The sequence below is a fragment of the Corvus hawaiiensis genome, chromosome 30 (assembly GCF_020740725.1).
Source record: "Corvus hawaiiensis isolate bCorHaw1 chromosome 30, bCorHaw1.pri.cur, whole genome shotgun sequence".
Taxonomy (NCBI): domain Eukaryota; kingdom Metazoa; phylum Chordata; class Aves; order Passeriformes; family Corvidae; genus Corvus; species Corvus hawaiiensis.
In genome coordinates, this window is record NC_063242.1 from 7,274,778 (window position 1) to 7,301,009 (window position 26,232).

General features: G+C 36.8%; 1 protein-coding gene across 1 annotated transcript in view; it reads right to left on the reverse strand.

The window, feature by feature from the left end:
* The window catches only part of ZNF407 (zinc finger protein 407), a gene marked incomplete at its 5' end in the record, with an annotated part of 336,763 nt that overhangs the window by 78,977 nt on the left and 231,554 nt on the right, over window positions 1-26,232 (reverse strand). Inside the window, 1 exon segment of the mRNA XM_048289163.1 lies at window positions 19,536-19,714. Coding sequence (XP_048145120.1) covers window positions 19,536-19,714 — 179 coding nt within the window.

Below are 26,232 nucleotides of genomic sequence, written 5' to 3' on the forward strand. Positions count from 1 at the left end.
GTTGATTTTCACTGTACGCTTAAGATAGGGAGTTGCTGTCTCAGTTTGATATGAAAGATGCAGAGCATTTTCCTCAAAATTACAGCTATTCCTTTTTTTTCCCCACATCACAATGAAGTTTCAATGAGTTAGTTTATCTGTGTAGACTGGTTTATGAATTGCATTAATTAATAACTGCATTCTTTGAAAAATGTAACCAGCTCTTTAGCATCTGTCCCAATCTTTTCTCTGTCTCAAATGACACTAACAAAGGAATAAAGCCCACTTTTATTAGTAACGCTACTTACACTATAGAAACATAAATGACAATTTGAAGCCTCTGATTGCAATTGATTGGAATTGCTCCCCAGCAGCAAAAATAAAAATTGGTTGTTTGGGTCAAAATCCCCAAATTGCCAGTGATGTTTAAATATTTCATTTTTAAGTATCAGCCGTACTAGTCAATAATTTAAAAGCTACCTATAACACTACTGCCTTGACTGTACTGCACTGTAGAGAACAGTAAAGATGATGACACAAGGAGAAACAGAACACATCACCTGACTCCTCCACACCCCATCTTAAACATGGTGAGGCCTAATTAACAATACATTAGATACAAATTGAAGGAAATATTCTTAAGTACCACGTAGTTAATTGAAGTAACGTGCAAAAGCTGCTGCTGAAAAACACAATGCTTGAGTAAGTTGTCCACCGAAACCTGACATATGTTTCTTTGGGCTTAGATATCTACAGGAAACTTTGGAATTTTTAGCAATTAAGCCTTTCCAGGTAAAACACCTAGGAAGAAAAAGTTATATTTGAGCATAGTGCGTATTAGTTACATAAGTTACGGCTTTAAACAGTTATGTGATTTTGTATTTATTCCAAAATCAACAAATAGTTTTGAAGTTGCAATTATGAGAAATCTAAACTTACTACAAGATACAGTTTATTTACCCAAAATAATTGCCTAGATTCCTCTATTCTTGTAATAGAATCAAGAAGAAAATAATCCTAGAGGGGAAGTGGGTGTAAAGTGTATTTAAATATTGCATTATTTGATCAGGGACTATGAATACTAATATCTCAGCTTCAATCACATGCAATAGCACAAGATTACTGTGGAGTACAATTATTATTACAACACTGTGATTATAACTACCTACATCCACAAAGGAGTGGGACCTTTCCTCTTCTGCCTGCCATACCTAGACCCAAGAGGAAGGAAAGAGGGATGAGGCAGATTCTTGACTGACTACTCCAGACAGTTACTGCTGCTCTTTCCTTCCTTAAGCAAAAGGAAGGTGTGGGATGGATATTGCAACCCTTATGAGTGTTTCTTGAGAAAAAGATACTGCAAGAGAAATTATGCTTACATTCCTGGCTGTACCAAAAACCAAAATCTGACTTTTAAGATGAATTACAGGTTAAATAATCAGCATTTTAAAATGTGTACTTAGCACTGTGGATAAATCTTACCCTGAAGATGATACAGTTCAAAATTCTAATAAAAGATGATATCCGAGATATAAAAATGAACAATAAAATCACATATTTTACTCTACAAAAACAATAAAACTAACTGCTCTGTAACATTTCAGTCAATATAGCAATGCAATCAAATTTATAACTTTAGTAAGGAGGCTCAAGAAAACCTAAATAAATTATTTCATGGAATATTATAGCAAGAAACACTTGGAAGAAAACTGCGGATAAATATAAATGCAATTAATTAACTAAAGAAGATGACAACAAAGAATTGCTAACAATTACATACCAGGGCATACCTCTACAGATCTGTGAGGGCAGTTACAGTATTTACCAAACAGCGAGGTATCCCCATGCCCCATACGAAGGGCTCTGTGTTTCTCTGCATACAAGACACCGAGTGTTCAGGATTATGAGCGGTGAGCAGGATTGTGTGGGGTTGGAAAGACTTTTGTCCATCTCTCACTTCGTACCAGCGCAAATACCTCTTACCATGACAGCATTCCAGAAATGCATTCTTTCCCCCGCATCTAATAACCAAGTAAAGCAAATCACTTCCACTGCCCCTTACAGCAACACTAAGGCAGTCCTGTCCCCAGATTCTTTGGGGGTGATGAGCCTGGGATGGCCCTTCTGCACTGCTGCTTTGAACTTCACACGCTGTGGTTTTGGCAGCCTAGATTCAGTCTCCACTAGAGCAGTGACGTGGGCTCCCAAGCGGAGCCGCTTTGTATGAGGGGCAGCAGGAGCTGGTCCCCAGACTGCACCTGCAGACAGACTTGCCCCAAACAGCCAGAACACTGCACCACCTCCACTAAGGATCACTGGGGCATCTCCATGCCCACAGCAGAGCTCCACCCCTGGCTCTTGAGGAAACACTCTGCTGCTTTATGGGTTTTGTAAATAGAGATACAGTGATTTCAATAACACAGTTTTGGTTTTATACCCTGACTGAGATCTGAAATACGATGCAATAATTTCTGGCTCATGTCGACTTTTCTAGTGAAATATAAGCAAATACTACCTTTTGCTGTAGACACTTGGTGATTCTGCAGCACTACTGGTAGTATGCACACAGTGCACATAAACAGGTGTTTAGAGCAGCACTACCACAGATGAATCCTAATCCAAATCCTAATCCTAACCTGACGGACCATTTCTTAGCCTGTATTTGAAGATCAATCACAAAGCCTCATGAATACAAGTAAAATTTGAATTATAAGAAATTTCTGGGCTCCTTATTTTCCTCACCATTTCACATAGGTGCAAGGAGGGCACATAAGCACATGTAATAAGCATAAGCACATGTAATCATTCAGTGAGCTGTGGTCTCAGAATACCTCTTTTCTTCTATATCCTTTAGTTTTATATTGAATTTGTGTGGGCAAAGTTTATAATAAATTTATTTTATTTATTCAACGAATGATGTTTTAAATAATGCAGTCTTCTTATGGTTAAGCAATGTAAAATAAATATATGGCTTCAATTCTGTATTGCTCCTAAAAATTAATTACATTATGAATTAAGTAATAATTCCACAAAATCATTTGTTAAAATTAGCTAACAACATATCAATCATTATGTATGGCAACAACCAATTTTGGGGTGAAGGTGTTATAAGGTATAACAAATAGCTCATAGCAGTGACATTTAATTTAAAAAAAGAAAAAAAAAAGAAATCAAGTGTTTGAAAAACCTTCTGTCACTAAGATGCCATCCAGAGCTGTAGCCTGGAAGTCACTTACAGACACCATACAGCCACAATGTTGTTGGCACCTGCTCTACTGAAAATTAAAAATGTGAGACTAAAGGGGCAGAAGGGATGTAAAAATGCAGCCAGTGCATGCCACTGCTGAGTGTGTGCCATTTCATAGCCGTAATTTAAAGAGATCAGAAGGGGAAAAAATGAAGCCCAATAAAAATGGGGAATGTTAGATTAATGACACAGTCATTAAAATAAAAAAGGTGGAGTTATATGAGGAATGGATCTTATTTGAATTATTGAAATTAAACAAGTTATTGTAACAATCATTCTAAAAATCACATTTTACTAAGTTCAAGGAAGGAAGACAAAAACTAGAAATCTTCATGGGAATATTTCAAATTGTCAGTGGCTTTAAAAAAGTGATTTAAGATTTTCTCTTGTACCTTCACTTTCAATTTTAGAATTTTAGTTGCCATATATTATAATGGTATTTTAGCTATAAAAGTAGTTTTCCACTCACTGTTCTCTTGCCTTTCAAGGAGACAAACAGTTTTTCTTTCCTCTAAATGAGCACAATAAAATGGGTAAGCTGTCTGGGGAAAAAGAACCCAGACAAACTGGTGGTATAAAGCTCAACAGAAAAATGTGGTACAGAGAAGAGGCGATCTAAAGCATGTTTACTGTATGCCATGCAATTTATTCTACCAGTCATGTTAGAATAACAGTTTCTCACTGCTGAATTATCATTAGGCTTTGTTCAAAAACAAAGCCATTGTTACTGCTGTCCCTGACACTGAACCTTACAGAAAGTAGGGGGGAAAAATCTGCATAAAAACCTGCCCCATAAAAATAATAATTCTGTAATAAATAGTAGTTAAACAGGGATTCTAAAAATCTGGGGCCAAATCCTGCTAATATTCCCTACAAACCTGCTTCTATAAGCTCTGTGCATGTCTATATGCATTTTAGTAGACTAATTTTCAGCACTTCAGTAAGTATTTTTCTATCTTCTTGCAAACCTTCCTGATGTATCAATAGAACTATCAGTTATGAAAAGATTGATATCAAGAGTCATCTAAATGAAAAATAGAATAAAAATGCAAACTATGGATGCATTTAGAAGAACCAAAGCTTCACAAAATTTTCCTCTCCCTAGTTGATGTAGGCAAACCAACAGATTGTCTTTCTGTCAGGCAAACCCTGATGGAGATAAATGTAAAGGCTGGAGTGCATGCCTAATTTTTACACACAAGCTGCAACCAGACCATGGATTTATGCTTCAAGGCAACCAGATTTCTCCTTGTGTACTCTTACAAACTGCTGTTGCACTCAGTCCATCTTGTTTAAATGCCTTTAAAACTGCACACAGGCTCTGCCCCCTCCTCCACTCCTACTAATTATATACTTTTTGTTTGAAGAAGCAAGCCCTTTATTGCTCATAATTTTAGCTATCACTTGCTTGGGCACCTTCTACAGATCAATAGCACATAGTTAAGTGGATGAAAAGGCTAAATGTGATTGTCATTTGCAATTCAAGGTTGTGAGTTCCCCCCCCCATCCACACCCCCAACACCTTAAACTTTAAAGCACTGTGCTTGGATTTCATTCTAGAATACTAAATTCCCATTGCAGGTATACAGTAGCTGCACATCCAAACCTTTTGTCTTAAATTAAATATCTGTCATTTTTTAAGGCCAGAACACTGGCATAGGTTATAATAAAAACTAGCATCCAACCTGCAATTTTACAGATTCCATTGCTGGTGGCCATACATCTTTGATGGCAAAACTACATTGGTTGTAGCGCCATAAAATCAATAAATATTAACCTTTTCTGACACTTTCTGCACGGATGCTTTATCAGTCGCCGTCAGGTGATAGAACAGTCAGTGATGTACTGTATTTTTCGGCTCAGAACCCATACCAAACGAAGAAATCAATGCAGATTAAAAAGCCTTTAAATACAAAAATTGGCAAAGAAATTTTGGCTCTATATGATAAAAATGAAACCAAATCACGATACTGCAGAACCATAAATCTATTACAAATATTTCTAAAAAAATTTGCAATATAAATACAGTATTTCTATGGCAATGAAATGAAATCAGTTTTATATTTCATGACTGACTTATCTATTACAGCTTACAAAATTAAAAATGTACCCAATTATACAAATCCTGTATCTCAGTATTGTTTAGAAACTCAGAGTTCTTACTTTGCTGAGAGACACTCATAACACTTCAATACTCTTAAAACTCAATTTCCAAGCAACACAAGCAAAAAAATAAAAGTTAACCAGCAAGTGAAAAGACACCACTTAAGCTACCTCCTACCTCGTATAACTGTAATAATAACCATGTTTAGACCTAAGCATCTTAGAAGCCTAAGGCCTTTAATTATTGGAGAACATCTTGCTGTGTACAATCCACACTGTAGCAGGGTACAGACTGAAAACCTGGATTGGTTCTATTTCTCCCTGTCCTAAACACTGCAATTTCTTCTAATAGCACTGTACTTATTTACCAGAGCATTAGAAATTATGTTTACTTACATGGAATTCATGTTACATTTTTTATTAAAATATGAGCTAGCCAGACAGCACGGTCTTTCTAAAACACTTTAGACTTCTTAAAAACTACCACGAATCTTGAAAGCTTAGGACATGTTTTAATACTTCTTCAAATATTGAATCCAGTAGTAAATTCTTAAACAACAATGGCTATATAGGTCTATTCATATTCAGAAAATCTTGAAAAATAAGGACTGTAATTTGGCTCTATTCATCCTCTATAGCCAAAGCCTATTAGAACTTACCTTATCTGTAGTTCTTAAATCTATTATCAAGTTTCTTTCTAACAATGAAAGTGGAGCATTGGTGTGTGGGCAACAATTACCTTCTTTTCAAAGTAAGAAATAGTACCTGAAACACTAAAGTAAATTAGTAAAACCTATTGAAAATACAGGCATTAATGTTCCACCAAATTTTAGACATATATGCCCAGTGAAGTAAGTAGCAGGTACACAACAGTATTTGGAGACACAGGGAACTGCTTTGGGAAATGTAATATAATGCTATGCTATGCAAATGAAACATAAATTCAAATGCACTAAAAGCTTTATCAACATAAACTTTTTATTTTAAACTGAAGTACAACTTCAAATTTGCCATTTCTTTCTATATCATCTGCAATTCTAGATTAGCCGAGAAAGAGACTTACTTCTGCCCATCAGCATCAGGAGCAATCAGATTGCAAATTCTACAATGATTTCTTTAAAAAAAACATTGGCAAAAATAACTTTAATCAGCTCAGTTTATCTGTTAATGCTAATATTGAAAGGATCTGCATTTATTTTGAAAATCATACATAAGAAAAGAATGAAAGGAAAAGAAAAGCTATGAATTTAAGAAAAGACAAAGCCTAGAAGTTGATAACATTTTAAAAAATTGAAAAAAAAATCATTATGCCTAAAATTCTCTCATGTCACAATGCAGACATCAAATTAAAGCTTATTTCTGCATATTGCTGAGCAGAATCACCACAGAAACATGGCACTGACATTGCAAAGTGGATGCTCCTTAGATTGGGAGACACTCGTGCACCTGTACAGTCACCTTTTGAAACCCACTTCATACTGCAGTCTGAGTTGCCTTACATAAAAGCATCCCCCCAAAATCAATCCTTTTTTTCCTTTTTTGGTGACAAGGTGGCAGCAAAATTGAAGTACTTTCAGAATGAGGAGTTCTAGTGTCTCCATCAAAGTATCATTTGCTCTCTCTGCTTTTCCAAGATCCTCAGGAGCCTTATATTAGTTATAATAACTTATAACCATTTACGCTGTATCCCCGAGTACTTGGCCAATATCCCAAACCTGGCCAAATCTTTCTGCAATTGGTGTTGACTGTGGCATACCAGTCATCAGATATGACAAGAGCTTTACTTAACAAAAATGCTCTATTTTTTGTTAATTTTAGAATGATTGCTTTTTATAATTTTAAAATTGATATCTCAAGATATTCCAAGAAATATATGCAATCAGTTGGTCACTTCCATAGCTCAGAGGTTTGCAGAAAACAGCATATGCAACAAAATCCTCCCTTACAACTACAACAGAGAACAGAGGATTGTGTTCCCCTGTCTTAGCCCTCTTGATCTGTCCTACAAGTAGGGCTGTGCTGAATTACAGATGAGCGAAATTTCATGATTTTCATATGCTGATAAACCTCTGACTTCACATTTCAGGATTTTTTTTTGAGTGGGTAGAAGCAAACACAAGCAGCTCAGCAAATTTTACTGACAATTTTGATAGTAGCTGAATTTGCTCAGTGGAAGGTGGACTACAAAAGAAAGGGTCAACAACAATTAATAGAACACTGAATACTATTGAAACTGCAAGGATTTTCAGACAAATCCTTACCAGACGACGCTAACTTGAGTTGACTAGAAGCAGCTTTATCCCACGGGCACTTTGTGGTGGTGACATGCACTAATATGTGAGGACTCCAAATGTTTCACCATGGCTTTTCCTTTCTAATTTTGCATTACTCATACATTCTAGAAACTACTGGAACTGTTTTACTGAGTGCACAATTGGTTGCTTAATAACTCCTAACTCCAAATTCTTCAGCGTTCTGAATTTTGGATACACATGCCAAATCCAAAATCAATGTTAAACGAATAATATTTGCCTAAAACCTTTTGATGTTTCTTGAGATAACTTGATGATCAGTTTTGACTTTCTTTGCTACCAATAGATGCTTTAGTTTGATGTTTCCTCTAGACACTATTACTTTGAAGTAGATAAATTCTTTTAAATCTCCTAAAACCTGTTTTCTGAGAACTGTTATCTGCTGTTACTTCCCAGACTGAATAAGAAGTACCATTTTGGCAAGGTATAAAAGAAGTAGGAGCACAGTTTAGCATGTAGCATGGTAGTTACCTTAATGTCTTTTTTTAAGTACATTATACACTGTAATCCCAAATGCTTACAGAGCAACCCACTCTTCTGCTACAGGACAACTACTAATAAAAACCTCTTCCATCAACAATAATCTAAGTTTCTGAAATGTTACTTAAGCAGGGATTGTGACAATCAGTAACTGATCTTCCTTAAATACCAGAGAAGTCCTCTTAACTACGCTGTAGAAACCTATCCAGCAACTGTGGTTTTGGATGTCAGGAACCTCCTCTACTTCCCACAGACAAGGAAATGTCATTGCACCCACTTAAACCAGCAATACCTTTCATCCAGACATGTGGAATCTAAACCAGTGATCTGTATTGTCTGAAGCCCAGAGCTTTTATTAATGCTCAGGTTCCTATGCAATTTATATGAAAATTGCACTCACTTTAAGGTCTCTTTTTACTATCGGAGAAAATTATATGAAAATCATATTGTAATGACTCAGAGAATGAAAACATCTGTATTAAATCTGCAGTGGTTACTTAAGTACAAACCATTTTTTGGTGTTAGATATTGATGAGCACATACTTATTCCAATAAATGCAAGACATGCATAAAATATCTTAAATTCAGAAGACGTACTTAGAAAAAGGGGTTCCCCACTAACTGGCCAGCTGGGAGTTAAGAGATATGATATCTGTCTCCATGGCTTTTTGACATGATACAAGAATTATAGACAGCCGACATGCAATGTATTTATATGAGATATAGTTTCATATTATGCTCTTATATGTTCACCAAGAAAGTGAAGCAATCTTTCTTCTGTGAGACTTCTACCTATCTTCATTTCCTTTAGTGCAAACAGTTATAGACAAGCTCCTCTCTGAACTGATAATTTTTTAGAGGTCATTCAGCCCATAATTTCAGGTCCTAGTCACTATCCTGATGGTCCTTCTTAGGAAATTGGACCCAGTGGGAACGTTTTTTCCTTCTGCTTAGTCTATGGGTCAGCATTTTCCTTCCCTTGTACTTCTTAATTCCCTTAAGTGGCAATTATTTAAGGTACAGTTAGAGAAGGTGCAATCTACATTCATCCAATAAAACCTAAATATTAAAAAGGACAGAAAAATCCAGCATGGTTACTAAGGATATATGGGAGAGCATTTAGCATTTGAAAGGTACCAAAGATCTGGTAAATGAAAAGATGGAAAAAATTATGAAGAACTATTGGAAGTAAAATAGAAATTAGAAGTACAAAAGAACACGAGTATCAGACAGACAAGGCATCCTACTTACAAAGGTCAAGACTCAGGATGCCATGTCAAGAAATTAATGGAAAGTCGGTGCAGCATAGATTGGATTAATGAAAGCAAACAAAAAGAAAGTCCAGAAGAAATTTTAAAAATCAGCATGGAATTGCACTGATTTGTGATTCATTGGAGCAATTATTGCTGAGGGCTCTTCACTCATGACACAAAGTAGTAAAGCACTGAGCACACAACTAACACTGTGATTCAATCCCCCATACCTATGTTCTGGCTTTGGCTGAGGTACTTAATTTACCTCACAGTAGCCGGAATGTTTTGGATTTGAGCTGAAACAGTGTCAGCGACATAGGGATGTTTCTGTTAGTCCTGAGCAGCGTTTGCACTAAGTCAAGGCCTTTTCTGCTTCCCACCCCACCCCACCAGCAAGGGGGCTGGGAGGGAACACAGCCAGGACAGCTGACCCAATGGGCCAAAGGGACATTCCATACCACATGGCATCATTCTCAGCAAGTAAAGTGGAAGGGAAAAGAAGTAAGGGGGAGGATGTTTGGAGTACCTTTTAAAGTGTCTTTATCTCAGCCTAGGAGCTTTCTCACTTTTACCCTTCTAAGTCCCATCATCCCTCCATTGGTGGGAATGAGTGATTGGGGCCTGGTACTTAGCTGGTAGCCGTGGTTAAACCACAACAACTTTGGCACTTTTCTGATTCTGAAATTATTTTCCATTATTTGTGCAGTAACAAAACGATGTGTAACAAGTGAGTAATTTTGTGTAACTTACAAAAAAATCTAAAATTCAGAGGAAGACTTGCAAGCAGATTTACAAATACTAATCATTTAAGCTATTTATCAAGAATAATTTCAGTGCAGGTTGTTGGGATGCTAGTAACATGTCACAGGAAGAAAAAGCATAAAGTGTACCCTAAATAATGCACAGCCACAGTGAAAGCCACCAAGAGGTGGTGGCATTATGTAGGCAAAATACACCCTGCTATGGTTACTTGAAATATAGTGCCCATATGTCTTGGAAGTACTGTTAGTTCAAGTTCAACTCTGCAAGTGATGAAATATATAGTTTATAATGGAGATGGCACAGCTGAGAAATTTATTATTTAGGTTTATTTATAGATATTTATTATTTACATTTTCATTGGAATTAAATAAAAAAATATTTATAGCACAGAATAGAATACTCAATACAGTTTTATCTACTGTATAAATTAAAAATTCACCATGCATTTTAAATCAAAATTTTCATTTCATCAAGTTCTGTCTTATATTTACTTTATATTTACTTTAATGAAAATAAAAAAATAAGATCTTTATATTTCTTAGAACTCCAGCATAACTTCCCTAGATGATAGACTAAGAGATCTAGTCTTAAAAAAGTATAATAGGAAAGCAATTTAAATGTTCAGAGTATAGGACAATCTCCACATAAAAATATCCTGAATTATTCCTAGGCACTATACACCTTTATTTTTATTCCTCCTGTAAGATTAATATCTTTCTTTTTGTTTGTTTGAAAAGTTTTCTTGATGACCTTGATATCCCATTTTTGGTGCCTTTCTCTGAATTTTAATCTGTTGATATTCCAATACTAATATTTCCTTTTATTATTTACATTTGCCACATACTATTATGCATATATATCTTCTAGCACAATTAAGTATTTTTGCCTTTCTAGATGTCTGTCATGTCTTAAGGACTTTCTTCTACTTCTGCACTTAAATATTTCAGCTTTGCTTTAAAAGTTTTATGTTAGGATAGCCTATTTTTAGCTCCAAATAGGCAATAATGTGGTTCGTTCTTCATGAAGGATATTTTATCTATTAATATAATGAAATAGTAGCTTGGAGTAAGATTACCTTCTTTTCATCGGTGAACCTGACATCCTTGCAGAGGCAACAGTCTTTATGGACACCAGCAGGGATCCAGCATGGGCAGTGCAAGCAATTTGCAAAGCAGATGCCCCTCCAAGGGTATTTTGAAGGCAGATACAAGGTGGGCATTAAGGGCTCAACAGAAAATTTCAGAACTGAAGAGGGTTTCTATATCGTCCACTGTGGCACAGCCCCCTTCCAGGCAGCCAAATGGTTCCCAACTTTGGGAACTAGAATGCCACAGAGAGGAATGACAGGAAAGCAGGCGCCCACCAACAGCCAGATTAGATATTTAGACACGGGCAAAGACATTAATCTGCTCAGGAGTAACAGCTCACACCACAAAAATCAGTTGCCCTGTTACAAACGGGGGTAGTTTTCAGAAAAGGAACGATGACTGCTAGGAAATCCCAGCGCAGCGGGCCGAAGGCAGAGAGGCACTGAAAAGAGTGCAGGATTGGGACTGCATGGTATTGGTGCTATACACAATATGGAAACCCCTGTGCAACAGCCCTGCAGCTTATGGCACACAACAGGACACCTGTTATATCTCCACTGAGCAGAGGTATTAAGAGGTGTTCCAGACTTTGGTCTAGACAGTATTTTCCTTCTCCTTTAAAACTATATTCTGAACATTTTTTCTTTAGTGAGACGGATTGGCTTTCATTCCTATCTGAGACTACCAATCACTTAAAGGATGTAACTAATATATAGTTGTGGGTTTTGAATATTAGATGATGTAATATTTGCATCAAAATATTTCAACACCTCCTTTCATGTCACTCAGCAGGAATATATGCTGATTATTCAGGAAAAGCAACTAAGGAACTATGAAAGGAGTCCCTATGCTCTTCAAAAGCAGCAGAAAAAACTATATCCTAGGGGAAAAAAAAAGACAAAGTACTTTCATGAATTCAATTCTTTTTTTCTACCTGCTACCTGGAAAGAACCAACTCTGATGTCATGACCACCCAGATAAAGATACTGGCTATGGAAGCTCTGCTAGGTATACAATGCCTTCTAATAGATGACAGTTCTAAAAAAATATTACTTAGGGTTTTTTTTAGAACATAGATTAATCTTTCCTGAAACACAATAATACATAATCTACATAAGTTACAAAGAACCTGGCTTTCTCCTTTACAAACAGAAAATCATTTATACTAGGTTTTTATTTCAAGCACACACTAAAATTACTATTCTTCACAAAAGAGGAAAGGGAGTGTCTGCCAATCAACATGACATGCTATTGAAAGACTGGCACTAATAGCTATGACAAGAGCAAACCTGTTTGAAGCAGAGCTGCTGCTGCCTTTTTCCTTTTTTAAAGTATACCAGCCATCAAAAATAATGTTTTATCTGACTAGAAACCCAAGCAGTATTCTGCTGCTGTAAAAGCTTGCACCTGATTTGCCTATATCTAGCAATGACAATTTTAATATTGTTTCAAATGACAGCATTTAAAGTGTTTTATTTAAACAGTGATAAAGACTAAGAACATTAACTATTCAAAACAAAATTTTTAAATATGCTTGCGAACAAAACTGTGTATCTATTCTTTGGAGGCTTTAGATCAGGTATGAATCACAAGTTTGCATAAGTGCTCAACTGACTTGTATTTCTATTGTTTCAATGATAAGTAGCATTTATTGATTTTATATTTCCATAGTTTGATAAGTTCAGAGAGTGTAAGAGGAAACAGGCTTTTATTATTCCATTTTTCCTATTTTTTCTTAACTCTATATTTTCTACTAAACAATCAGAAGTCACAGAAGAAAGGAGTAGCAAAAAATATTTAGAAGTAGAAAAGCACTACGATACTAGTATAATTGCTATATTATCAGGTTCTGTGTGTCCAATTCACATTCTGAATAAGTCTGCAGTTTCCACTTGGTAATACAGTTATACCTTGATAAAATCACATAATAGATCACACCATAACTTTTAGCAATCAATTTTTTCTCTAAATAATTTGATAAATGTAGCTGTCAAGTGGGATAAAGATCACAATTTTATTTGGGATTAACTATTTGAACTTTCAGAATTCCATTCATGAATATTGCAACTGGTACAACTGATAGGATCACAATTTTGTCCCTTGTTGATGATGGAATCATGCTGCAGGTTGCTGGTACGGCCCTGTTTCTCAAAAGCTAAAGAAACTGAAAGAGAAATGTGTGGAAAGCATGGCCTTTTGAAAAGTGCACTTAAAGTTTGCAGAAATACTTTTCAAACATATATAAAAGAGGAGACAATAACACAGTAAGAGAACTGCCAGGGCAAAGAGCAGAATTTTGTACGGATTCTTCAAACACATTAAACAAACAAATAAATGTATGTTCCAAGATATTTTATCAAGGATTTAATGACATACCAGAAAAAAAACAGTTAGGTGAGTGTATGTCCACTTCAGGCTCAAAGAGAGTAAGAATTTAGCACTGATGATGGGAATGTTGCCTCTCTTAGAAAGGCCACTTTGGGGGACTTACCTGTCTCCTCAGCTCTTCCACTGCTATCACAATACCCAAACACTAGATTCACAAACGCAGCCCTTATCAAGAGGCTGTAGATTAACACTGTTTGAAGATTTAAGAGCAGAAAGGACTACTGGATAATAGTCGGAATTATCTGGTATATCAAAGCCCCTTTACATTTTGCAGTGAACCCAGCAACCTTGGGCCCTCCAAAAACCTATTTTCCAGAAAGACATCCAGTCTTCTCAAGGCTCAAAGGAACGGAACAAGAATAATTTCTTTTGCTAGTTGCTGCCAGAGCTCAATTGACCTCATATTTAAGTGTTTGCACCTTGTTTCTCATTTCAATTTGTCTGACTACGCTTGCAGTACCTGATTTTTCTTAAGTTTTTCTCAGCTAGACTAAGAGTAGCTCATGTCTGGTATTTTCTCCCTGTGAAGCAACTCATACACTATAATCAAGTACCTATCTATCATTTGGTCATGAATTATGTAACTCTTCATGAGCACTAAGCGTTCAATCACCACGTAGGCAGCCAACTGCCAAAACACAATCGTCATGATCTTTGTTCTGTGAATGCCCAACCCCAGAGGCACCTATAATTTTCACAGAGGCAGAGGCACACAAAGCTGTACTTCCAAGCACTCCCCAAAACATGTCTGTGTAGCACGGGGAAGCAGCTCACACTTTTAGTTCTGTCAGGATCCATAGGAGTAAGTGATCCTCCACTCCTGCTCACGGGGCCGTGGGTAGCAGACTCTCCCACAGCATGCTGGAAAATTTGAGTGCTTTGCAAGCATGGTATCACTGTCACAGAAGAAAACCAAACCTTACCAAAGAATACAATGAATTGAGCCGGCTTCACTGATTTCTTTTTTTTTAAATGACTTCCAAGAAGTATTTGGTATGACTGCTAATTCTAAATTAAACATCACCAAAATTTCTGTACAGTGCCTTAAGCAGTTCCCTAATCACATAGTTGACTGTCGTGAAGCCATTTTCCAGCAAGAGCTTTGTGACTCAAACGATGGAAGCATTGCACCTATTTTGCACATGAGGAAACTTGTACAAAAAGCAGGACCATTATATCTTTTGCTCAGTGAAAACCCCGGTTATTCTGATTTCTAGGGTTATGTTCATTCTTGCAAATTGTCTCCACTTTTTACAGTGCAGAATGGAAATAATGATATGGAAAAAACCACTGCATAACTTTCAACATTATCACAAAACCAATAATGAGCAAACAGCTTCTCTTTTCTCTGAAGAGCTTTTTTCTTATGACCAGTTTACTATCCACAGAAGGCTACTATGGCACACTGTGAGATGCCATGGACTCTGCAGCTATTGGAATAATGGAGATGTTCAGGCATAGATATTACTCTGTTTGGATATAAATAATGCATCATAATAATATCACAATGCTTGTAAGACAAGAGTGCCAAAATGAAGAACATTTAGTTCAAACTGAAATTATCACTACCAAGTGATGCTGCTCCAAAGCAGACAAAGCACCGAGAAAGAAAACTGGAATACTGATCCCTTGCAAGATCTACCACAGGTGCAGACCCTTCTCCTGTCCCACTTGACGAAGTATTCAGGCTCAGTTCAACTCAGTATTGCAATGTAGCAACAATGTAGCAATGTAGTTAGAAGAAAACATATTCAAGAATTTTGGAAATACAATGACTGTAAGAATCAAGGGATTTCTTCAGCTTAATTTGAGACTCACAATTCAGACAAGCCCACAGTAAGCAACTCAGTTTTTTGTTTTTAATCAAATCATCTCATTTTTTGAGAAATCACTAAAATTATAGTCACCAACATGATATGACAATTCACTCACCTATTGCATTCGTTTTCCATTTGTAACGATGTAGGTTCAGATTTGCACATGGATAACAAGAATAAACATAAACAGCTTCCACTAGAACCAAATTTCTGTTACTAAAACATTACCTGCAGGATTCTTGAGCATGCTAGTAAGCCCAGTTCTGTTCTTAGGACAGCTGTAAGATCTATCAGTATCTTAAATGTGGTTTTAAAAAGAAAATAAATTAATATTGTGGATAATGGCCTCCGGATTCCTGGCATTTTTTCCAACAAAATTTCAATTTTAACACAGACCTTGAGAAAATGGGTCAGCGAATATCAAGAAATAAGCACCAAGCTCTTACAGAACAACATACAGACATTTTAAAAAACAGATTTGATGATTCATATAAAAATTAAGGTTAAATGCATAAACTGATATTTGAAGTGCGGCCTAGCAAATTCAATTCACAATTTTATGTGCACTGCATATATCTCTGTTGGCTTCTGTGCGTTAAAGGCCTGCTGTCCAAATGTAGTAAATTTTAAAAGTTAAAGACAAAAGTATAAGCCAGAGTGTCATTGCTTTAAAATATGTAAGATTTATAAGGAATATAGTTGTATTATTAAATGACTCCCCCCATGACAGAGGAAGAGTATAGCAAAAAGAGAAAAAAAGGTCTGAAGACCTGGTTTTCTGGCATTTCTGTATATCAATTTAAAACAGAAGTGCTATCACCTTGCAACTACAGTATCATCCTTACACATGTAAAAGCCAACTTCTTTTGTCTTCCATCTTCCACAGCCTCTCCCTTAGAAGTGCAGCTTCCTCAAGCTCCTTACTGCCACTGACCCCATAAAAGCAGTATAGTAGCTGCCAAATAAAGCTAAATAGAAGCTAATATTAGAGCATTATATTATAGTAGCAAGGCGTCTCACCCCCCACAGGAGCTTATCTGTTGTTTGTTAACCAGCCAGATAACTCAAACAGGACAAGCTGTCTTGTAGTGAGTTATTTTGGCACCATAGGGTTAACATCTCCCAACTGCCAATAAATATCTTACTGTTGGAAGTGAGATCTGGAAAGATAAGCCAGATTTTTCACTGACAGACACTCACTTTACAACTATATAAGAGCCACACTAAACTTCCACAAAGCAGAAATCTTCCATACATTTCCCTGGAAATGTGTGGAGTTTCTCCCATGAGTAGAGATGCCTGCTTTGTGGTTACTCCCCAGGGATTAAGTGAAGAAAACTGTGCACATTGTCATGGTTTCAGTGACAAGTTACATTCGACTCCTAATCAATACTATTTCTTTTGCTAGCTCTAATAGAGGTACCTTGATATTGTCCACTGTTTTATGTTATGCTGTAATCTACTAGTAGTTCTTTTTTAGTTTTATACTGGGTAGTAAATAATTCTGATTAAGATCTTTCATCTGTTATCGCTTGTCAGTTTAATAAAAAAATTATTTTATAAATAGATCTGACTTGCCATCATTAGAACTTGCCGGCCAGAGTGATTTCTTAAATTTTAACTGTTGCCAAAGTCTGAGGCTACATTCTTCCTGCTACAATTATAAAGAGTACTAAATTTAAATTGGAAATCCAACTGAAAATCTTAATTTCACAGACAAGAAGCAGACTTGACTTTTATTCCCAGTCACATCCTAAAGGTACCCCACAGCTCCACTCTTGATGGGCTGTGGTGAAGGAGTTTCTGACTGTCCTGCAAAGTGGCTGGAGTTGGTGTCTGTCTCTTTGCCAGTGAAGAGCCTTATTCTATTACTATCTGCTCAAAGAAGCAAAGGGGCTGGCTTTCCTGTTACAAAGCAATATTAGAACATAAAAGATAGACAAATATGTTTAAGTTAAAAAAAAAAAAATCAATCTTGTATGACACTTTCATACTCCTATCATCATAAGGGGTCCTATGTCATGTTGTAGATTCTCTGTGGGTGCAGCCAATGACCAATAAGTCATCAGTAACTGTGAACCAGACACAGAACAAATCTTATTTTTATAAGGGATGTTAGCCAGGGCACAGGAGTTGTCCTTCATTCCTCTAAAAATCTTCTCTAAAACCTTTAACTCTCAGCAGTCAGAAATGGATTAAAAAGAAGAAAAGAATCTTCCTTTAATTTAACTATGGTATGAATACACAGTTATCACCCAGGTTCCTCTTTAATAATGTTTCTTCTGGAAAGGAAAATACAGTATCGTCCTTTTAGCAATGGGATTATGCAAACAATGTTTCAAGACTTGTTGTATACCAATCTAGGTGAGCCTGGCAATAATTAGATGACAATCTGCTCTTGCTAGTCCTAATATATTTGCACAGAACCCTGTTTTGTGCAAGGGGATTTCTACAGCGTGAGAGTGAATGTATAGGAAAGAAATACTATTAGGATACAATACACTGATTACTGTTTTCCTGTGTTTACAAGAGAAGCAAACTGAACAGTTTTAACCACAGCATGCTACAATGAACAATTAATTTACCCAGATACAGCCTTGAACAAATAATGTGAAAATGTACATAAAATGTTTGTCATTTTGGAATGGTAGTGATTCTATCAGTGTTACAGCTCTCTGTGTTATATCTGTCTATCTGTATATTGAAAGCATTTGATTTTTTCATATTGTGGGATTATTGTAGTAAAAATCCAACAGTGTCTGGATTTAAGCTCTGAGTTGAATATTCATTTGCTTTAGTGAGAACTATGGTGAAATGTGATCAGTTTTCTGACCTATTTTGAAATTGGTACTCCGCCAACTGGCATTTTGTTTTCACATCCAGATATTATCCACCATATGCTGACATGACATGATGATTGGTTCCAAAATGAAGTGGAATACTTGGCAAATAGAAATATATGGTACAAATAATACACTGCCTCTAGTCAGGAAAGCAAGCAGTCATTTTGAGAAGACTGAGAGGTTTTAAAATAACTACAGTGTACACACTGCACAAAGCTGCATGAAAACTCTCCAGATTTTGGTTCTTTACAGGTATGAGGGTATCAAAAACTATTAAATCAATTCTTTACAGAAGGTCCAAATCTGACACTGGAGTACTCATAGTAGTAATTCAATGGAAGATTAATTTGCATCTCAGGGAGACTTTGGCCCACATCGCTTCTTCCTCCTCTGGATTCCCCAACTCTTTCTTCTCACCATCTGTTCTTTTTTCCCACTGCTCTGACTTGTCTTTCCACAGTGATGTCTAAGTTATCTGCTCTTCCTGCATTAAGATCACATTTCATTCAAGCGCCACACTAATTTTGTATTATATTTCCTAACCTCCTACCACTGAACTCCTTTTTTCTCCTAACTTGATGCTTCCATTAAACTTCTGCCTTCTACTCTCAACTGTAGAATCTATTAAAAAAAAAAACCAAAAACAAAGGAAAAAAAACCCAAAAACTTGTTCTAAACAGAAAACACCCCATCTCTTTTATTTTAATTCCTGTTTCCAAAGCAATGTTTTTGTTTTTCATTCCTCCAGTGACTTCCATGTGTGTGCTCTCTAACGCACAGCCTGAAAACACACATCTAGGCTGTTGCTTGATTTCTGCGCTTCTATCTTTTAATGAGCAACAGTGTACTTTTTTGGAATGAAATCTAAGAATTTTTAAAGCAGTGCATTAATTTGCCACAACATTTCCTATGGAATTTTGTTTTCTCTGTTCTTGGGGGAATATCATGGGCAGAGGGACTTAATAAAAATGTTAACAAATATTTCTCCCTAAAAGTTCAGCTAGATTTCAAAACAAGGCATCTAAATAGCATGCACTTCTGATGTCTGTTTATTGAACTGCAAGATTTGCTTGTGTAACATGAGTAGATTTCAGTGCTTAATGCATAATCTTCAGCCCTGGAAAACTTGAAGAGGATTAAGCCCATTTTAAAACCATGTTCTTCTTCAGAATAAACGATAATAACTTCTTGTTTTCTTATTACAATCATTTAAGAAGGTGCATTTAGAAAAGAATTTGTAAGCAAAGGGAGGAAGGACCTTACCAGCATGCAAGTATGCCAGATCAGGATTTTCAATGTCTGGGTGTAGTTCTTTCAAGTGGTTGCGAAACTCCACAGGGATATTTGTTCCATAGTCACACCTAGGACAGTTATACATTTTTACTCCTTCATGCTTTCCCGTATGCAAGATGTGTTTACGGATATTTTCTGCACAGTTAGACCTAAAAAGCAATGAAAAAAAGAAAAAGATATATATGAATTTATTTCCAACTAGTGATTAAAATAAAACCTAGTGTTATAACAGAAAATCAGTAGTCATCACTCATTTTTCATTATCTGTACATTTTTTGCATCCTCTTAGGTTTTGCATAAATGTTGTCCTTTGAATGAAGGCTCCCAAAGCTGTTTCAGGTTAACTGAACATTACATCTGAACGAGAATGATTGATTTGATATATTTACAGAATTTCTATTTTTCTCATGGTAGTCAGTGATGGACAGAAATTAAGCAAAAGTTTTTACTTAGGAAAACTGAAATACACAAATGCCTATAATATTCCCAGAGGAGCTCGCATGAACCTTTCCTACACAGTTCCTAAATTCAACAGGAGTTGTTGTGAATGATTCTTGCAAGTATGTTCCACCAACTTTCATCTCACTATGTGAACTGTTCCTAGGAAAGAGAATTGAGTTGTTCAAGTTTACATATTTTTGAAAATACACACAGATTCTGGTTTACATCTTAAACACAGCTTTTGTGAAAGAAGGGGAGTTTTCATGCATAGAAGTCAGAATACATATACAATTAGTTTAACACATTTCAAAGCAATATTTATAATCATATTTCTGAAAAAAATTGAATAGAAAAAGATTTCACATTTCCCTTACAGTAAGATCCATATGGCAGTAATTTTTAATTTCTAGTCTTTAAAATTTCCAGTCTCATGACAAAATTATTTTGCATTAGAATTTCCTATTTATTCAAACTTTGTGATGAATCCTACATAAAATACACTGCTGCTCCATTCATTTCAATCAGAAATACCCAGTATATTTATTCTTGAATCAAAAGAACAGAACTATACATGTGTACCATTGCTCTGGGGTTTCGCTTAACTTTTAGACTTTCTTACTAGCATATATTATTATTATTGCCAAACTAAGAACAGTAGTTCAGCCTAACTGAAAAAAGTACGAATACTCATGCAAACTAAATGCATAATACTTTACATTATGCAATAAATGTATAATACTTTACAAATACTCAAAGAAGACAACTGTAGTATTTTGGGCAACTGGTTATATACCCATCACTGTTAGAAATACCACAGTAAAAGGCACCTAAAAAAAGGACCCCCAAAATAAACTGGAAGTAGCAGCTTGAAGTTCTGCTGGAATGCTTGTCTCTCCCTCGGAAATGGTCATAGTAAAGTTGATATCTGCCTTACGGTGCTGCCAAAGCTCACCCTCTGTCATGTCCATCTGCTATATACTGGTATAATGATCAGATGCCTGAGAATGTCAGAGAAGACACTTATCACTGAAAAACATAGAAAATATTGGTCCTCAGCATCTTTCAGGGATTCAGCTCTAAAAAAGTTACAATGCTCATAAATGTTGTTAAAATCAAATATGTATTTTACAAAAAAAGTGAAAAAAGGTAATGTATACTGCAGTGAAAGCAGGAGACAACCTGGTAACCTTCTATCAGGGGTTATACTTTAAAGGGCAGTAGATTAAAGCAGAGCATACAAATCTGAAATAAAATATCTGTGTTCTTTTAGCTCAGCTCTCAATCTATATTAAGGAAAGATGTAAAACTTTTTACTTTGAAATATTTCTGTGAAATATATAAAGGATCTGTGGAAATCTATGTAAGAGTTGTGAAGAAAACCCAGCCCACTCAAGTCATAAAAGGCCAGTTCTATCTCCTTTCATTTGGAATTTGCTCCAGCCACTTTAAACAGAGCAATCCTGAAGCCTCATTTATTCAGTCATCAGTAAAAATCTGTCACTAAACACACCAACATACAGATATAAAAAATTTAAACCCGTATTTTTCCATGTGACAAGGAAGGCTTAATCAGAAATGAGGAATATGAGATCACAAGGCATTACAAACAGCCCCTCATATTAGGTTGCAAAGCAGCAATTGCCATCATAAGGTAAAGCATGTAGGTAACAACTGGCAAATCCAAGCACTTTTGAAGCCAAGTGATACCTTAAAATATGACAAGACAAAAGTGTACTGCATATAAAATATTTTTTAATTATTCAGTGTGTTTGAACATGTGTTTTATTAGGAGTCTTCTTCCACGGACTGTACAAGTATGTTATTATATGTCTGACACAAAACACCCCCACCAACACATTGTGTGTGTGGTTACAGCACTTCAGCACATATGAGTAAACACGGAGGTCTGTGATTTTAAACAGCATTGTATTTTTATTAAAGCTATGTCATGACAAGAATCTAACTAAAACATTAGAATGTTGCAATAGTGATGATAGTTAAGCTTTTGACAGGCCTTGTGTTTATAGGATTCACTTCCAGGTGTTTATAAACCTTGAAATATAGATTTCCTTTGTTCTGAAATTTGGAAGATAGAGCCCAGCCTAGAAGAAACGTTTGAGGAACGTCTTTCTGGTTTTTGAGTTCCAGTCTGAATTACAGCCACAAACAAATGGATGCAGGTTTTAGGAGACTAGCCTGTATTTCAGTAAAGCTACAGTAGAGGTTTCTAAGTTAAATTATTATTACCATTGCTTAATGTAAGCATGCTTTCATCCTCATGATCCATTTTTAAAATCAAATGTATATATTTCTGTCAATTTGTCCATGCTCTGCAGTAACAGGAAGGGAACTCGTTAGAGAGACTTAATTAGTCTAAAGCTATAGTCAATGAGTTTATATTCAATTCAGATGCAGAGAAACACAATAAAAATTTTCTTTTTATTTCACATCTTGCAGTAAGTCTTCTTATTAGATGTGAAGGTTTGAGACTTGATGCAAACCCCACAAAAACCCTATTAAAGGGAAGAAGGAGGCTTGCATAGAGTTTTCAGTGTCTTGTCAGTGCTACACACAGCAAAAGAGGAGATGGAACATGTTGCTAAGGTACATTGCAGATGAACAGGAAATACGAGGAGCTGAAAAACTCAGCCCATACTTCCTACACAACAAAGCTGTATGACGTCCTCCATCAAAGACTGATATATTGGGAAGGGCACAGGCCTACTTTCCAAATCCAGGAGAGCTCCCACATTTCTGTAAAGGATAACACTTTGAAATAAGGGAGACAGATGGTAAGATCCTCCTGAGAAAAGCAGCTACTGCTTAGGATGAACAGAAAACCTCTTCTGGATAAAGACAAAAAAGGGCATTTGTCTGTGATGTTCATCACACAGCAGTATGTTCCCATTGCTGCTCTAGCTGCCTGTTCCATGTTGCCATTACAAGCCCATTCCTACCTACCAGGTACTTTTTTCTGCTCTCAATAAATTAAGGTTGCTGCATATTCAAGTATCATAAATTGGAAATGACTTGTCAATTGTAAAATTGTGCTTTAGTCACAGAATCACAGCATGCTTAAGGTTTAAACGGACCTCTCAAGATTGTCTGGTCCATCCCTGCTGCTCAGGAAGGATAACCCATGGCCAGTTGCCCAGAACCATTTTTAGGCAGCTTCTGAATATCTTCAAAGATATTTCCCAACCTCCCTGGGCTGCCTGTGCCAGTTCTCAGTCACCCATTTCCTGATGCTCAGAGGAAACCTGCTGTCTTCCTGCTTGTACTCATTGCCTCTTGCCCTGTCATTGAGTACCACTGAAAAAGAGCTTGGCTTCCTCGACTTTAGAGATTCCCTTCAGATATTTGTGCATACTGATGACATGCCCTGAGTCTTTTCTCCAGGCTGACCAGTCCCAGCTCTCTGTCTCTCCTTAGTTGGGATGCTCCGATTGCAAACAGTTTATTCAAGTTTTCAGTGGTCATTCAGCTTGCACAGGATCATACATAGAGTGACAAGGAAGCCCGATGCCCCATTCCACAGCCGTCTGCATCCTTGCCTCTTAGTACCATTGATCCACTTTGTTGGGAGAGCGAAATAAAGTGGAAGGTTAGGAGTTAGATAAAATGGCCAGACATTTTCTCAACATGAGAAGCTGTTGCCTCTGTTTACTTTGCCTTCCTTCTCCTATCCTTTTATATATATATATCTATATATATATATATGCTTTAGTTCTTTTACCAAAAAAAACCAGGGCTTAGTTCCTGGTCTGCAGAAGAGTGGGAAAATCATGCTTCTGGTGCATGGCATGGGACAAAAGTCCTCATAACTGTCTTCCTCCTTAACCCAAAAAGTCCAGTTGTTCCTTTAGCCCCTAAAAGGTAGTATAAGTGCCCCTATGAAGACATTTTCTCAGTTGCATTGGCAAGCTGTAGTGTGCAAAAGACTGGCTTTCTCTGCAAAACTAGGCCTACCCCACTGTAAGCAGCAGCACTGTTCAGGGGTCTGGGATGGCAGAGCACAGACATGCACTTTGCAGGAGACAGAGGTGGGAGTTCAAAGTCAGCAGCAGGGAAACATGGGGGGAACAATGAGTCTTGGAGCAAATCTGAGCCGGGAGGAAACAGTGGGCCTGAAGGTCCCCTCAGTAACTGCTGCCAGCAGTTGCTGAGTTACTGCTGTCCGTCAGTCACTATTCCCCCACCATCCCTTCCTTCTTTCCAAACTTGCAGAGTTCAGCCAGCCAGTCTCACCAGCAAGCAGTACAAGCTGTGTGAGTACAGGGATTTGGGCATCCCTTCCCTGTGCAGAGGGACTCATCCCCAGCCTCGTGGCTGGATGCAGCAGGCTGTGCTCTGCGCTCCCCTCTGCCAGCAGCGCTGGTTCGAGCAGCCTCTGTAAACAGCCAAGTTCAGTAGTTAACTGCAGGCTTGTGGCTGCCCAATACCAGAGCTACTTGCTGTCCTTGTCTTTTACACGGTGTTTTGGATAAAAATCATGAAATAAAAGAAGTTCACAAAACATCTGTCAATTCTAAATTTGCCCATGCTGAATAGGAATGTTTCTATATTTTTAAGGGTTTTCTACATGAGAATACATTAGCATTGTATTAAACAGCTAAATGAAATACAGCAGGAAGTAATCCATTTTCATTTTTTTTTTCCTGTTTACTAATAAGAAACTGAAATTAGAACACTCTTCCATTATGCAGTGCCTGACATTTTCAGAAAGATACTTACTGCAAGACATGGAAATGGAAGGTTTCAGAGGTGCAAATGAGGCAAAATGTTAATTATCTAGTCCACTAAGTTTTAAAAATTTTAGCACCTTGTAGGACTCTTATTTTCACAAAATAAGCATTTTTCAAAAGGTCTTCTCCAGCACATCAGGTATAAACATCCTCTTGCTGAAGAGAAATGCATATAACGTAAAGGAGTTACGGCACCTCCATTGACGTCACTATTTACAACATGAAAACAAACACAGTGATACAACCAACTAATTGAAAAGCTTTCTATTTTCCCCATTTTTCAGTATAAATCAAGTTCACTCTCATATAGACAGCATTCTGAAGGTCTTCTGCACCTTTTATACTGTGCTATGCAACCGGTGAGTACACAGAAATTGCAGCATTTTGATTGAAAAATAGCAAAGTCTCCAGATACTTCCTTCCAAAAATAAAAGCAGTTATGATGAATGCAAACTTCTCAATGAAGCAATATGCACTATTGTAGATTCTTAACCTCAGTTATCCACCAAACTTTTTAGATATTTTTTTCACAGAAAATGCCATCTAACTTGGAAAACTGTCTTTAAATCAAAATTGCAATAATGTAATTACACTAGAAAAGAAGAGCTTTTCAGAAATGCAAAGTCATGGAACATTTATTTTGACCTCATGGATAGCAAAGTCCATAAACATTTGCCCAACCATAACCCTTTTGGTACTAAAACATGGTTTCTGATGGAGACCAACAGGGAGTCCTTTGAAATCACAGGCTAATTACTCTTCAGCTGATCACTCTCCCTTTTACAAACTGTCATACTTCTTATCCCCCTGCATCCAGCTAACACTGCTACATGTCCAACACACCTTGCTCACCTGTAGAATCCCCTGAAACCCAGGCCTCCAGTGGAAGAGCTACAGAGACTGAGTTCCTTTCAACTCATTTTAAGGAATCATCAGGTTCTCCCTACACTCTTTTCAGTTGCTTTAAGCTTTGAATGCATTCACATTTCACACCAGTGCTGCATACATGGATAACATGACTTTCCCCACCCTTAGCATTCTCCACTTGCAGCCACAGGTTCGGGAAACTCCTGGATACTCCTTGCAGCACCAAGAGCTCCTGCACACTCAGTTAAACGCAGGGACCTTTCAGGTTGTTTTCAGCGTTACTGCTTTCCAAAATACAACCCTTATAGCCTGCCTTTGTTTCTTGCTGCCTTTGTTTCTAAACATGTTTCATGTTTCTGTATGAAAACTAGCATTCAGTAGGGTGGTGGTAAACAACATAATGGGCAATATTTTCTTGACAGGAAAGAAACAAATACCTCAATCTGTGGTAATTACATTATACAAACAGGCTTATTCAATCAAAACCTCCACAATGACAGTCACTCTGCCCAACTTCTACTTAGCAAAAACCCAGACAAACAAACCAACCAAAAAATCTTCCCTGCATACTCAAGATTTAGCTACATTTCTGGTTTTAAAATAAAATAAACTGA